This window comes from Acanthochromis polyacanthus, chromosome 13 (genome assembly GCF_021347895.1).
Source record: "Acanthochromis polyacanthus isolate Apoly-LR-REF ecotype Palm Island chromosome 13, KAUST_Apoly_ChrSc, whole genome shotgun sequence".
NCBI lineage: Eukaryota > Metazoa > Chordata > Actinopteri > Pomacentridae > Acanthochromis > Acanthochromis polyacanthus.
In genome coordinates, this window is record NC_067125.1 from 22,342,336 (window position 1) to 22,358,065 (window position 15,730).

A 15,730-nucleotide genomic window follows, 5' to 3' on the forward strand; every position below is an offset into this window, starting at 1 on the left:
AACAACTAAAAACCATCAAAGAAATCTGTGTATAAGAAATGAATGCATTGAATTTCCACATCTGCAAAGCTGGAAAATCACAGAACAATCAGCATTTTACCTTGAAATTATAAAAATAGCTGCACATTACCAGTATTCCTCACTTCATTGTGTTAATTTGATCTTTTGAATAAGTTTTAGACTCGTATTAATAATGTTAAACAGTTTATTGGTTCTTCAAGGGAAATTTCAATGATTATCATATAGTTCAGCAATATGATTAATGGGTCATTGTGTAACAGGTCTGGTAATGAAATATTGCTGTTGCTTTTCTCAGGTTTTATAAGACGTTTTTCATAGCTTGCTAGCTTAGCAGTGGCTAACTGGTTAGCAAACAATAGTCGACCTCTGATCACTGATCCTGTGTCCAGACCACGTTGGCTGGCATAACGTTCATAATATTGATGTGGATCTGTTGTAGCTAGCGTATTCGTAGTCAGCTAACAGCAGGGTGTTTGAGAAATAAAACTTACCAGGATCAGGATCGGTGGTCTGTATGGCGGCCTGCATCAACCCCTGCTCAGCTGTGGCGTTCAGGGGGGGCTCTTTTTGGCCATTTCTGAGCTTTTTAGTTTGTTGAGGAGTTAGTCAGGCTCCGTTCGTACAGCTGTAGCCATCTCCCACTGGATTGTTTCGAACACTGGTGTGGTCTAAGAGGCTCCCTTTAGCTTCCACTGAATTTCATATGAAGACCACAGTTCCAGGAAGCTTTGGGTCTCCTCCTCAGACCGTTGCTGCTTGGATTTTGCTTCTATATTTACCGGTTTTTAAAACACAAACACTGAACATTACTGCTACTCGCTCGGCTGTTTAAAAATGGCGCTTCTGTGTTTCCGCTGTTGACGGTCGGACTGTAACCCCAGCCCCGACGTACTGGGCTCTCACCTCGGCCCACCTCGGCCCACCTCTGGCCCAGCAACCACTGTTGCCAACTCCTCAGTAAGGAAAGTCGCTGTTGGCTGTCCTAAAAGTCGCTAGAAGTCGCTAAATGATGTCATCGCCTAATTTGCATATTTCCCAGTTTGCAAGTAATTGTAATCAACGTTGTAGGAGAGAGGAATAACATTGTGGAATAGACCAAAAAAGTGAGTATAAAACACCCAAAATATGTTTTTGTACTAGAGGCTAAATGCTGTGGTTTATTTTAGCATGACAGTGAAGAAACATTTTCGTTTATATGGCTCCGTAAGTCCAGATGGGATCTGTAGTGACTTTGCGCATGTGCGATTCATCTGCCGTCTGGCCGCGGAGTGATGTGGGTCTCCCCCTCCCCTCACTGAGACTGCTGCGGGGTTACTGGACTGACAGCCTGTGCTCTGGGAGGGGGAGAAGCTCACAGCAGCACCTGCTGCTTGTTGAAAACAGTAACTGCAGAATGAGCCGAGTTTTCCTATCAGAGTCTCCAAAACGGCAGAAAAAGTCGCTAGATTTGTAGCTAGTCACTTTTGACAAAAAAAAGTCGCTAGGCGCTTTGAAAAGTCGCTAGATTTAGCGAGAAAGTCGCTAAGTTGGCAACACTGCCAGCAACGAGTTGGGGCCAGTGCGAGTCCCAGTTTTTGGAGCCCGGAGGCGGCCCACCGCCTGTCGAAAAACAAAAAATCGGGGCCAAATCGGCCACGTAAAACTGTTCGATTGTTTACAAGCTTTTTGGCCCGAAGCCGCATCTACTTGCCGACCCCTGTTATACACTGACTTGTATGAGAAGCCAGAAGAAAAAAATGAGAAGAAAAAAAGAATGGGAGGAACACTCAGTCTGAATGTGACCAGTGTCTGAAAAACTCAAATGCTTTCTTCCAAACACAACACCCGCTGCACTTCAGACACAGCAACACTTAGAGATTCACTCGATAAAATGCAAACACCAGTTCAACAGTCTTACATGTGCAGTCCAATGTACTGAGGGATTCATATAGCTATGTATAGTAGAGTCTGAACAACTATTCCACAAGGTTATGGCTCAGCACAGGAGAGCAGCTCCCCAGGACAAGACTCATCAGTTCACCTGACTGTGAATGATAAAGGATGTTCATCTGAAGACAGAAATGTCCACGTTTTGGACAGAGAGGCATGAAGGAAGCCATCTATGTCAAACTGGAACAGCCATTTATTACCTTCATGTTTATCACATCTGAAGACATTCTGAAGCAGACACCTGTGTGCAAACATTGAAATTCAAAAGCTGCAGTCTTCGTGATTTTTATGGCCTCAAAGCGTTTCACAGCCTGAAACATCTACTTTTACAACATGGGGTTCACTGTCAGTTCCCACACTACTTATACTGCAGTCTTGACATCTCTCGCTGAGCATTTGGGCACCAGCGTCAGCAGCTGGAATCATCTCTCACCCTAATTATGGCTCATTAGCTATGTGATTCTAGGGGTAGCATCACAGTATGTACCTCAGACCCTCCATCAGAGGTTTCATGTCTTCAAAAACCAAAGGAGAAGTCAAGCTGTTTTCTAGCTCTTAATCTACACAGAAGCACTGATGGATATCATTCACACAGAAAAAAATAATGACAAGTGCAGCATATAAGATGGTAAAACAATGAGGCAGGGAAAGAACTGTATTTGGGTTTTGTGTATTTGCAGCTCTGTTGTTCACATGTGTTTTCTTAAGTTGCAGTGTTCTCACAGACACTATGATTTCATTTAGATTATTGTCTCCTTCGTTTAGATGCTTATTAAGGATTTCATTTTAAAGCACTAATAAATTATTTTAAACCCTTTGCATTACCCACTGCCATTTGATCTAGTATTTATACAAAAAATAGATTTGTGCAGCTTCAGGTTTTATTGCTATCCTGCTGCTTATGCCATCAAAATAGTTTTAAAAGATCACATTCACAATAAAGAATTATGAAAAAGTTAAAACAGAAGTTCTGTGTCTATAGCTTCTGCAAGTGCTGCTCTTCTGTTGGGAGAAGACTTCATTCCACTTATTATTTTCATTGACCATACCAATGTACTTTTGCTTGTGCCCTTGAAGGTTACCCAGAATGTTGACCGTGTTACTGAATGTAACTTTCCTCAAAACACAGAGCAAAATTAAAATAGATTGTGCCCAGTTACTTAAACAAATGTATCTGTTGTTGCGACCTCGGCTGACCTCACTGATCAGCCAACATGAGTCATTTGGTTGTAGTTATTTTCCAGCTCTTTCGTTCTGCTCTGACCTGATAACAAAGAGAGCACTCACAGTCACACCCATGCAGGAAAGGGGGAAAGGGTGTTTTTTGGACTCACATTTGAATATGTGAGTCCAAAAGCTCAAATTGCTCGGACTTCCTCGGTGCAACCAGTCTGCTGTGAGGCTCTGAAGCTGGAACAATGTCTACCTGTTGTCTGCTGACCGTGGCTGTCGTTGTAGGAGTTGCCTACATTTTCCGTCATATTGTAGTGAAGGGAAAGAGATGCACAAGCGAAGCAAAGCTGCATGGGAAAACTGTGATTGTGACTGGTAAAGTATACATTCTAGTTTGTCGTGATGGTGTTTCATCATGTCTCTTTTGGTACAGAAGAATCTTGGTAAAATAAAAAAAATTACTGTTTGCCTCCAGGCAGCAACACAGGCATTGGGAAGACCACAGCTATAGATCTGGCTAAGAGGGGAGCCAGAGTGATTCTGGCCTGTCGCAGCAGGCAGAGAGGAGAGGCTGCTCTTGAGGAAGTCAAGAGGGTGAGTAAAGACCTAACCTATTGTTTCTTCTCTGATTAATAGAATGTTCTCTGTCTTAAATGACCTTCTGATGTCATGCAGCAGCTTCTATTTACTCAAAATGCTATGCAGACGGTGTTGTTTAAAAGAAGCACTGTCTATACGTCATTTGTGTCTTGGCAAAAATGTAACTACATGAGGCTAAATCAGGACACAGACAGATGAACACTGTATCTGCATCATTTTTGTTTTTAGCAACAATTTCTGTGCACAACATTTTCCACAGGAAAGCAAAAGCAATCAAGTTGTGTTCATGCAGCTGGATTTAGGAAGTCTCAAGTCCGTTCGTAGCTTTGCTGAAACCTTTCTGAAGTCTGAACCCAGACTGGACATCCTCATCAACAATGCAGGTTCATAATGCCATAAACATTAAAAAAAACATTTTTTCGAGAGAATTTTGTCCTCTGTGTCTGTACTGATGCACATTTATTTTAATGTATTAGAAATTTCAATGCAAAATTCTTCTGGATAATTTAATGTCCAAATGCTACACTCGATGTACACACTTGTCTTGTTGGTATTCCTCAGGTGGTTTGATAAAGAGAGTAAAGCATACAATAGTTATGTAACAGTATTTGAAAAATGTCTCATGTAGTTATTGGATTACTTGGTACGCCATATGATGCAGTTGTAAGTGTCTTCTAATTGCTTTGGTATACAACTCAGTACAAAGAAACAAACATAAACAGTGACATTACTACAGAAACAGTCCATTGCAGACACCCATCATATTAATGTGGCATGGTCAGATAATAGCTGTGGTGTTGATCATTTGAGAGCTTCAGGATTGCACAGAAGTGCAGAAGATTTGGAAGTTTTTGTGAATCCCTACTAAGATGACTTATCTTGTGACACCAGCTTGTCTGTGAATCTAAGAAGTGGTTATTCTCTCCTTTAGACTTTTAAAGCCTTGCATGTTTTGATGTTGACAAACAAGAGGGACCTTTCTCCATCTTTTGCTCCAGGTATTTACATGCAGGGTCGAACAGAGGATGGACTGGGGATGATGTTTGGGGTCAACCACATTGGCCACTTCCTGCTAACCAACCTGCTGCTGGAGCGACTGAAGCAGTGTGGACCGAGCAGGGTGGTTAACGTGTCCTCAATGGGACATAACTTTGGAAAAATAGATTTTGACTCCTTGAACACCCACAAAGCTCTGGGGCTGGGGACCTCATTTAGGGAAATCTTCCAGACCTACTGTGATAGCAAGCTGTGCAATGTCCTCTACACCCATGAGCTGGCCAAGAGACTCCAGGGAACCAAGGTGACCTGCTACTCCCTCCATCCAGGTCAGTAGTAAGAGTATACCTCTATTCTACTCATGTGCACATGTACAGGTATTGCCACTACAAGAACTTCTTGACCTTTCTGGTTAGTGTTAGGTTTACATGAACTTGCATTTGATATCCCTGGTTCTGCTTTACTTTCCACTGCTCTTTTTAGAGACATAGCCCTCAAATTTCGGCCACATTTAGCAAATGAAGTCCTGTTGTCTGTGACTGGTCAAACAGCTGCTGCTTATGATTGATCAAACAGATAACAGAAACAGTAATCACACCTCAACTTGCAGCAAACTCCATTAAAATCTGTGTTTACACTGACGGGCTGTTTAAGCTTTGTTCCCTTGTTGCATTTTAAACAAGGTGCATTGGTCCTTCTCAGTTTGTAAAATACAAAGCAAGAAAAACTTCTGCCTTACAAGTTAAAGTACATGCTTAGGAAAACTCCAAGTTGCTTGTTAAAAGCAGCTATAAGTAGCTGGAACTGATATCTGTGAAAGACTAAGCAATTAAATCCACTTTCTTTTATGTATTTGCAGGAGCTATCAACACTGAGCTGGCCAGGAACACTAGCTCAGTGTTGCAACTATGCCTGAAACCCTTGACTATGTATTTCTTTAAGAACACGGTCCAGGGATGCCAGACCACCCTGCACTGTGCCCTCCAGGAGGGACTCGAACCTCTCAGCGGACGCTACTTCTCCAACTGCACTGTGAGAGATGTCTATGACAAAGCCAAAGATGATGCTGCAGCAAAGAAGCTGTGGGAGCTCAGTGAGAGACTGTGTGGTCTTGCATGAAAAAGCTTATAATTTTTCATAGTAATTTTTGTAATCAGTTTAAGCACACCCATGTATAGGATTGTTGCTTAGAATAGTAACAATAATTTAAAAAAAATCATTTGATCATCTGATTCTTACTTGCTTTATTATTTGTACACTTCTCATACTTGTTTTTTTCTCTATATATGTATTTTGCACAACAAAATGGAGAACCCCCATGTACAGTATCACTAAAATTAAATTATTAAACTTGTATTATCTTACAATAACAATATACACTGTCCAACTTAAAAATCCATTAATAAAGTGTGGGGTATTGGGGCTGCACAATAGCTTGGTGGTTAGCACCGCTGCCTCACAGCCAGAAGGAGTGATTTAAGAAAAATGGAAGCCACATCCACACCTCATTTTACAAATCAGACAGGACCATCAAACTATATTAAGAACTGGCCTTTTCAATTATCATTCTTATTATTATTATTATTATTATTATTATTATTATATCATTATTATTATTATTTTACTGTTTATGTGAAAATCTTTAAGGCCAGCAAGTGGATTCAAAACTACAGTAAATGTTTTCCATCTTTAAATTAAACGAAATGCTTCTTCTCAATAATAAAAACAAACAAACAAAAAATAACATTCTTCACAGCATGACCAAATGTAATATTCAGATGACCATAAACTCACCCAGAACAGACATCTAAATGAATTCATACCAAATTCAATTCAGTTTGCCTCAGTTCAATTTATCTGTCACCAGATCAGATGTACCAACCCGGTCTCACGGGGATTCGTGAAACTGTGACGTAAGTTTTTGTTTCGGTTTCGTGCGCACCAACACGATGTCGTCATGTTTTTCGTGCAGCTCACCACGAACGAAACCGGCTGTGGTAATCACATCTGAAAGTGGTTTATACCGGCGGATTCATGACGATCTAAGCTGACCATCGGCGTTTGCGGCCGCGGCGGCGGCGGCCGCAAACGCCGATGGTCAGCTTAGATTCGGCGGATTCATGACGATCTAAGCTGTCCATCGGTGTTTGCGGCGATGGACAGCTTAGATCGTCATGAATCCACCGGTATAAACCACTTTCAGATGTGATTACCACAGCCGGTTTCGTTCGTGGTGAGCTGCACGAAAAACATGACGACATCGTGTTGGTGCGCACGAAACCGAAACAAAAACTTACGTCACAGTTTCACGAATCCCCGTGAGACCGGGTTGGATGTACATGACCTCAGACCAAAGCCTTAGAGAGAAACCCAACAGTTCCAGCAACCTCTGACTGAACAAGCAGCAGGGAGGGTCAGTGTGAGGAGAGCACAGAGTAAATAAAAGAGTGATGGAATCTGATTTATATCGCACCCTTTTCTTTCACTGTTGCTCCACTCTTCATCTGACAAGATAAGACCAGTCTTACTTGATGGATCAGTCATGATGACTTAGCAGCTTTCACTGGTGTTGTTTTGCTACATTGTCATTTTAATAAGCTGTGTTTGCTGTACAAAGTGCTCCAGCCACACCCAGATTGCACTACTGTTGTCAAATGTCCAAATAAAATGACACCATGTCCTTCATGTGTGTAATAGTTCAAATTGTTTTTCAATTTTCTTGTATTGCATTGTGTTTCCTATATTCTTCTATCATTTTCCACAGTCTTGACAATCTGAAAGTCTTGTTTTTAAAAATCCAATTACTATTTAGTCTTTTTTTGTGTTTCTAATAGTCCTAACCTTTTGCCTAATGGAAGACTGTATAATAACTATTAAGATTTATTTTGTCTTATCTTGTATGCAATTGTAATTTGGAGTGTGTGCAGTTTCATTGCTTTTGACAAACATGTATCGGTCGGTCATCATGGACTTTGTGGACTGGTGTGAGCGCAACCATCTGTGCCTCAACACCAGTAAGACGAAGGAGATGGTGGTCGACTTCAGGAGAAGGACACTCCCACATCCACCAGTGAACATCCAGGGGCAGGACATTGAAACAGTGGACAGTTTCAAGTACCTGGGTGTTCACCTCAACAATAAACTGGACTGGTCCCACAACACTGATGCTCTGTACAAGAAGGGCCAGAGTCGCCTCCACCTTCTGAGGAGGCTGAGGTCCTTCGGAGTGTGCAGACCTCTACTAAGGACTTTCTACGACACTGTGGTAGCCTCTGCTTTCCTCTACGCTGTCGTCTGCTGGGCCCCGGGCAGCACAGAGCGGGACATGAAGAGACTGAACAAGCTGACCAAGAGGGCCAGCTCTGTCCTGGGCTGCCCACTGGACTCTGTGATGGATGTGGGTGAGAGGAGGATGTTGACCAAGCTCTCATCCATCATGGACAACAGCTCCCACCCACTGCACTGGACTGTAGTGGAGCTGAGCAGCTCCTTTAGCACAAGACTCAGACACCCTCAGTGCAAGAAGGAGCGCTACCGCAGGTCCTCCATCCCCACTGCCATCAGACTGTATAACACTACTGTGTAGTTGTTATTATGTACAATATTTATTATCTTGTTCTTGCACTTTCGTGACTTTTGCACTCCTCTGTTTTTTGTTTCTAAGAGCCCTGTAATGTTAAACTTCTCCTTTGTGAGATTAATAAAGTCTATCTTATCTTATCTTATCTTATCTTATGCAGGGCAGTGGTGGCAGCAAAAGTCAAAGTCTATGACTTGATATACAAAGACCTTTGAGCTGGTCAGAAAAAACCCCAAACAAATTATCTATCAAACAGCCTAATGATTGTTGCCCTGTTATGGAAGGTGTCCACTACAGTGGAGAGTTATTCAAACTTCAACTTAAACCACATTGTTGTGCAATAATTACCCCAACCAGTAGGGAACTTATGTCCTTTTAGATTTGTGGGAAAAGAGTTTTAAAAAATGCAAAATGCAAAATGCAAAATGCAAAAAAAAAAATGTCGGTGGTGTACTACATTTTGTCTAATATGCACGCACAAAAGATAAATATCAATCCAATAAAATCGGCTGTGGAAAGTATTTTCAGGTTAATGGAGTAATAATAATAATTATTAAACAATTATTATTAAAACACTTTGTTATAATATACCAACAAAATAAATAAACAAAAAACTGTCTGTATCCAGTGTTCAGATTTGTGTTTTGGAAATGAATTCAATTAAGTACACATTTAACCCTTTAAGCTTCAGTCAATTCCAGCCGTTTTCAGTACAAAAAATCGCTAATATTCTATTTTTAAATAAAAAAAAATACGAAAAATATGGGGAATATTGGACGCACATCGGGAGGTGCATTTCCTTGAAAACGACCGATTCGGGGATTTTATACCGACTTCAGGACATGTTTTGGACAAAATAGTTTACTGGCTTGTGTCATCTGATGTAAAAGGTTGGATTATGGCCGTTTTTTGTGGAATCTTTTTTTTTGTGTGTAATAATAAACCCGGAAATGTGAGTCGCGCTGTGTGCTTTGAAGCCGTGTATAGAGAACGGATGGATGAATATTTGTTTTTGTCGGACAAATGTGTTTTTCTCACCCGCTGTGGTAATCGCATCTGAAAGTGGTTTATACCGGCGGATTCATGAGAATCTAAGCTTTCCATCGGTGTATAGTGTTTGTATAATCGCGTTTGCACCCGTCGGACATTCTTGAAATTCCTATGCAAATTAGTAGGTGTACCGCCAGCGGTACACTGAAGCTTATCAGATATTATTAGATTTAATTGGCATATTTCAATATTACACTTCAAAAAATAATTTCCCTAATGCAATAAGTATATTTTAAAAGTTTCATGATGATATCTAATACTTGAAATTTCAGAAAGAAGAAATATTGAAAAGGATACAATTTTTGTTATGTTTTAGGTCATGTTAGGTAGTGCTAAAAAAAATCGCAAAATCATTAAAAAAATAATTAATGCATTGTTTAGTGTTCAAATTTGGCTGCCAGCGTAAATGACTCTTTAGAAAAAGAAGAAGAAGAAGAAGAAGAAGAAGATTTTTGAAAGGAAACATGGCGACATCTGCTGGTTCAGTGACAGCGCTAAAGCGAGGAGCTCTACCGGAAGGTGCTTGAGGCTGTCGGAGCGAGAGGGGTCTGGCTGCAGACCTCCACTCTCAGGACCCTTCCTTGCAGACCTGCACTCTTGGTCGGAGCTGCTCCGAGGCAAATTGTAATGAATTACGATACACTGTGTGCTTTGACTTTTTTGTTCAAATAATGTCAGTACGTACAGTCATGATAAAGAAACAATCAAAGCATGCTACTTTCGCTCATAAAGAGTTTATTTTGGAAGTCTTGACAGGACCGATGCAGTAATTGTAGCATACTTGACTGTCCCGGTTAGTCCGGTGCTCTAAACAGGGAACATGTCGGTGCTGCTGGTGCTCGTAGCAGGAGCTGTTTCCTTCTATGTCATAGTCTACTACGGTGTGTTCAGAGGAGCGAAATGCTTGAGCTCTGTAAAGCTGAAGGGGAAGACTGCCATTGTCACAGGTAACTAGCGGCTAGCCTTGGCTATCAGCTAATGCTAACATGGAATGTAGCTTCATGTATACTGATTGTGTAACTTCAGAGCCACTTTGTGTCCCTCACATCCCAGCATACACTCAGATCCTACAGTGAACTATTGGGTTTTGGATTTTAAAGGAACGATATGACACCTGTAACACGTCAACTGGAATCTCCAGAATTCTCAAAGACTCCTCTAACCATGTGGATGATGCAGTAAATGATAAAATATTTTTTTTTACCGCTGCTTCTCAGTGAAACACTTGGCAGCTTGAAGGTGTGCCAAAACTGATCTTGGTCCTTGGGAGAAATTACGTTTGAGTTCCTGCATTATTTTATCTGCTCTGTGTCCTAAATTATAACCTCACAGGTTGAAATAGCTTTAAAGGACCAGTTCAACTGAACTAGCACAGGTACAGTTAGTGTCTTTTCTTGGGCGGTCACTCCAAGTGGCCCAAGAAAAGAAATACAGCAGAGGATTTAACTGGAAAAAGTTAATTCATAGGCATGACAAAGTTTATTTTGAATTTCAGTACTGGAGGTTTTGTTGAATTTACAGCACTGTATTTAAGTGTGTTTTAGTAGTTACTAGGCTATTTGTTAAGAGTCGTGTCCACCCATTAAACCTCACTCACTGTTTTACTGTAATGCAGAACAATGTGTATTTAAAAAACTAACGTTAAAATAAATGTATTGTTTGTACTGTCTCTATATCAAAATTACAACAAGGGCAATTATCTGTTCATAGTGTATCTATAATCCCGGTTTTACAGGCCATGCTTTCGTCAGCAACAATCATCTGCCAGGGATTTGACCAACACAAGTGCATCTCATATGATTAGAATATGGTGGAAAAGGTCAATGTTTTTCTTCAGACTTTAATATGTACATGGTCACATCCCTGGCAGATGATACACAGTGGTGGAAAAAAGTTTTTGGACAGCCTTAAAATTTTATTTAATCTCAAATATGAAATATTTGTGGAAAAATATTTTTTGTGTTTCAAAAGATGGGTCTGCATTAGACAGACCCAAACAAATACAAATTATATATATCAGTGGTCGGCAACTGGCGGCCGGCGGGCCAAAACTGGCCCATCAGGAATAATATCTGGCCCGCCAGATGATTTTGAAAATTTGAGTTGGCACGGAGCCAAGCCAGTCAGTCATCGCAACACGAAACTCTCGTGGTCGGCTGCTGCCAGGCATTTCCGCGTTCGCGCTACACGGTTGTACCAGCCACATTTCACTGAGCAACAGTGTGTGCAAAACGTGTGTGTCTTGGGAGTGTTTTTTTAATACATCTGTGATCAGAATTGAGATGTGTGTCCCAAACAGCAGCGATCAGCTGTAGAAGCTCCGCTGCTCGCGGTATCGCCCCCCCGCTCGCGGAATCGGAGCGCGCACCCCCCCCCCCAGATTAGCCCGCTGTTCGATTGTTTACAACTTGCCGACCCCTGTTTTAAATGAATTGAATGAAATGGTTTTTAGTGAGAATCACAATATTCAGTTTAAATGTGTCATTTTTTTTCTGACAAAACTGCAGATTGCAAAATTTTTCAAGGACTTTCAGAAAATTTAAAATCTTGCAATTTCTTCTGTTTGCAGCATTTTCTGGGTCTCATAAATGCTTTGATTTAGGTATATTTTAAAAGAATGATACCTTTCAACTCTGTGGGCAGATTTTGGGGTTCAGAGGGTTAAAAGCTGCCTGATATTCACAGAAAATCAAGACGGACCACTTTTATATAATTTTCTTGTTCTATTTTTTCCTTTTGAAGCTAAGCAGTGTTTCCTTGATTTCCCCATTCCATGTACTTTTTTTTCTGACAATCAGCAATGTTGAGACATTCTCACATTTATTCAGTTTAATTAATGGACATTTGTTAACCTGCTACTTTGATCTTGCTACTCCTCTAGCCACAGAGGGAGGGGTTGCAAAAACACCCATCAGACAAGCAAAAAGAGCAGAGTAGGTGTACCAGCATCGGCCACATCAATTTGTCATTAAATGCTAGAGGATTCTACACATTAACAGTGTTTCAGCTTGCAACTGCTTAATTTGGAGACATTAATTTACTAGCGAGTCTTATAAATCACTAAATCTACTACAGCTGGAAACTGTTGCTCCCAAAAAACATTAAGCTCTAAAGCTTCGAGTTTGTTAAAGAAGAAAAGAAACACTGACAGTGTGTAATATATTTACCTCTGGTCGAAACAAAGGACAGTTTGACCAAAAAAAGGCAGGAAACTAGGCAGAGGTCTTGTATCTTTCCGTATAAACTTCAAAAGTTTTAGTTAAAACATCTCTTGACATTGAAAGATAATTGGATAATATCAGAAGGGCATTTATGAGGATTCTGGGATATTGTTCGTGTCTGTCTGGTACACAATGTCCTAAAAATTTGTTCTCCCTACTGAACAACATGTTTGATTGTTTGTCACCAAAATTGGTTCCACCTGGTCAATCAGGTACAGTTTGGCTGTTAGTCTGGTCTAACTGTCAGGTACCAGCGTGTAAATTTCCTTTATGATCAAAATGCATTACACTCCCAACCAAACTCTAGAAGCACATTGCCTCATCAGAGACGTTCACAGGCAGTGGGACACCCAAAAATCAAAAACAAAACACCAATAATCAGAAACATGCGATACAACTGCAAACACCAACACTTCAAACCACCGAAAAATGCACACATGCAACACATAGAAAAATAAAACTCTAAACAAACAATAGAACCAGTCCCCACTGCCCTGTGATATTCTCCCACACTTTAATGTTGCCAGTCCCTGCAACATCACGAATCCCTGTATCTCCTGGAGGCTATCCTAAATTTCCCTCAAGGGCTGTCGCAAAGCCACTTCCGGTATGCATCGACTAGTCGGTCGCGCATAAGCCAGCAGCCCATCCTCTGTCATAATTGCTGCGAGACGGCAGCAGGTGGCAAACGCACCTCTCCTGGCTTGGTGGCTCTGCAACTCCTGTAAGAGGGGACCAGACTTTTCGGACTGTTTAAAGAGAGTATTCCAACATGATGTCACAACATTCATTCCAATGACCAGTGGGTGTGTACAATGTTCATCCTTCGCAATCACAATTCCCCTCTCAGGTATAGTAACCCCCCCCCCTACTTCCATATCTAACAGCATAGCTTGTGTAGGGAAATTCAAATCATCACCCGGCCCCTTAAACTTTGGCAACCAAGGGGCCCCAGGATACACCGGCATCATCATTATGGCCTCTCTGTTCAGTCACTGCAGGTGCTCTGAAACCCGATCCTGCTGACAGCGCCACAAACTGTGAACCGAGTGAGTGTGAATAAAGAATGTAGGATGACCGAATCAATGATATTGCAAATTTTCGTACCAGGTTCTTGACCGACCGGGTTGGAGCACCTTATCAGCGACAATTAACAGAGGGCAGAAAAACCAAATGCTGGTGCAAAACAATCATTTAATTAGAAGACTCGTTTCTCCATATGCCAACACAGTTCACACTTCTAAAAACATTACCCAACTTCTCGCCGGCAAGGTGGGAGTCCAATAAAACCTATAGTCTGTAAGTTAAAATCCAGGGGACGCGGGGTACGGAGCACACGGTTCAGCAGTCGCGGAATCCAGCCACCTTCTTCCTGAGCCTGGGCTCGTGTCCGGGGAGACCACCTGAAAGACACAGACCCACTGCCAGTACGGAAGTCTCTTTCACCACCCACCTTCCCCCGAAGATGTACACCCGCCAGAACGTTACTAGAAAGCCCCAAAGGGATACTCACACGCCAGGCAGAGCTAACCGCCCTGCCGCTGCAAGTATGTCACGTTGTAACATTCTGGGTCTCTCTCCGACTTCGTCTCGGCGTTCCGCTCTGCCTCCGTTTTCAGGCTCGTGCTCTCACCGCTTGTCCACCCTTTGCAGCTCTCCCTCCGAACGTGCCCTCCTTTCTTTTCTCTGTTCTCCTCCGTCGTTAAAATCTAGGGGAACCAGGGGCAATGTGCACGACGTGAAGAAACTTCAGGGGCGACCGGGGGTAAGGTGCACGAGGTGAAGAAGCTTCGGCGTCCAGCAGTCTTCCTCTGGGCCCAGACTCTTCTTCTTGAAGGCCACCTGTGAAACACAGACCCACTGCCAGCACGGACGCCTCCTATCATCAACCCTCTCCCGGGGATATACACACCCCAGAACGTTACAATAAAAACCCAAAGGGATACTCACACCCCAGGCAGAGCAAACCGCCCTGCCGCTGCGAGTGTGCCGCATTGTAATGTTCCAGGTCTCTATCTGCTTCGCCTCGGCATTCCCTCCTACCCCGGTCCCCAGCCTCGGGCCGTCTCTTTTTGACTCCTCTTTCCGACTGTCCTCTCTCTGATCACTCTTCCTCTGATCACACCTCTCTGCTCTCCACAGGCTCGTATATAGCTCTCTCCTGCCAGCCCCGAAACCTCCGTCCCCGCCGTTCATTGGTTCCTGTAGGGAGGAAGGGAGAACCTGGCAGGTGCAGCACTTTGCCTCATCAGAGGTGTTCACAGGCAGTGGGACACCCAAAAATCAAAAACAAAACACCAATAATCAGAAACATGCGATACAACTGCAAACACCAACACTTCAAACCACGCACGCATGCAAAACAGAGAAAAAAAAACTCTAAACAAACAATAGAACCAGTCCTCACTGGCCTGTGACAATAAGAAGCAAGGATCTGATGAGAAAGGCTGAGGCACCAGTCATGAAAGGCTGAGGCACCAGTCATGCTGGCTCTTTCCTGTGGAATTAAGGCGAATGTTGCTAAAATGCACGATAGTCTCCACTGGTTAGATGTGAGAAATAGATTGTTTTACTTGCTGATGGTGTTCGTTAGGAATATAATCACGACAAAAACGCCAAATGTTTTGTATAATAAATTGTCTTTTAGTAAAGAAACACATAATTACTCAACAAGACATGCTGTTAGAAATTGTTTCACCTTATCTAAATCTAAGTCATTTTCTCAATGTACAGTAATATACAGAGCAATGAAAGAATGGAATTCGCTCCCTAGTTATGTAACTCAACAGAGGAATATTGAAAACTTTAAAATAAAACTAAAAGAGCATTACGTAGCGCAAAATTTTAGTTATTAGTTTCGTGGGTTGCTTGGGAATAGAAATTTGTAAAATACAATAATTAACTAAATTAAATCTTAAACTTAACCCTTTAAGCTTCAGTCAATTCCAGCCGTTTTCAGTACCAAAAAATCGCTAATATTCTATTTTTAAATTTAAAAAATGACGAAAAATACATGGAATATTGGACGCACATTGCGAGGTGCATTTCCGTGAAAACGACCGATTCGTGGATTTTATACCGACTTCAGGACATGTTTTGGACAAAATATTTTACTGGCTTGTGTTGTCTGGATGTAAAAGGTTGGATTATGGCCGTTTTT

General features: G+C 41.8%; 1 protein-coding gene across 1 annotated transcript; it reads left to right on the forward strand.

Moving 5' to 3' along the window:
• Positions 1-3,313: 3,313 nt before the first annotated feature.
• On the forward strand, positions 3,314-5,843 carry LOC127536820 (dehydrogenase/reductase SDR family member 13-like). Its single transcript, XM_051958165.1, has 5 exons — positions 3,314-3,498; positions 3,599-3,717; positions 3,983-4,106; positions 4,722-5,048; positions 5,579-5,843. The coding sequence occupies exons 1-5, from the start codon at positions 3,369-3,371 to the stop codon at positions 5,836-5,838; spliced, it is 960 nt and encodes a 319-aa protein (XP_051814125.1). The 5' UTR covers positions 3,314-3,368; the 3' UTR covers positions 5,839-5,843.
• The last annotated feature ends 9,887 nt before the right edge of the window (positions 5,844-15,730 follow it).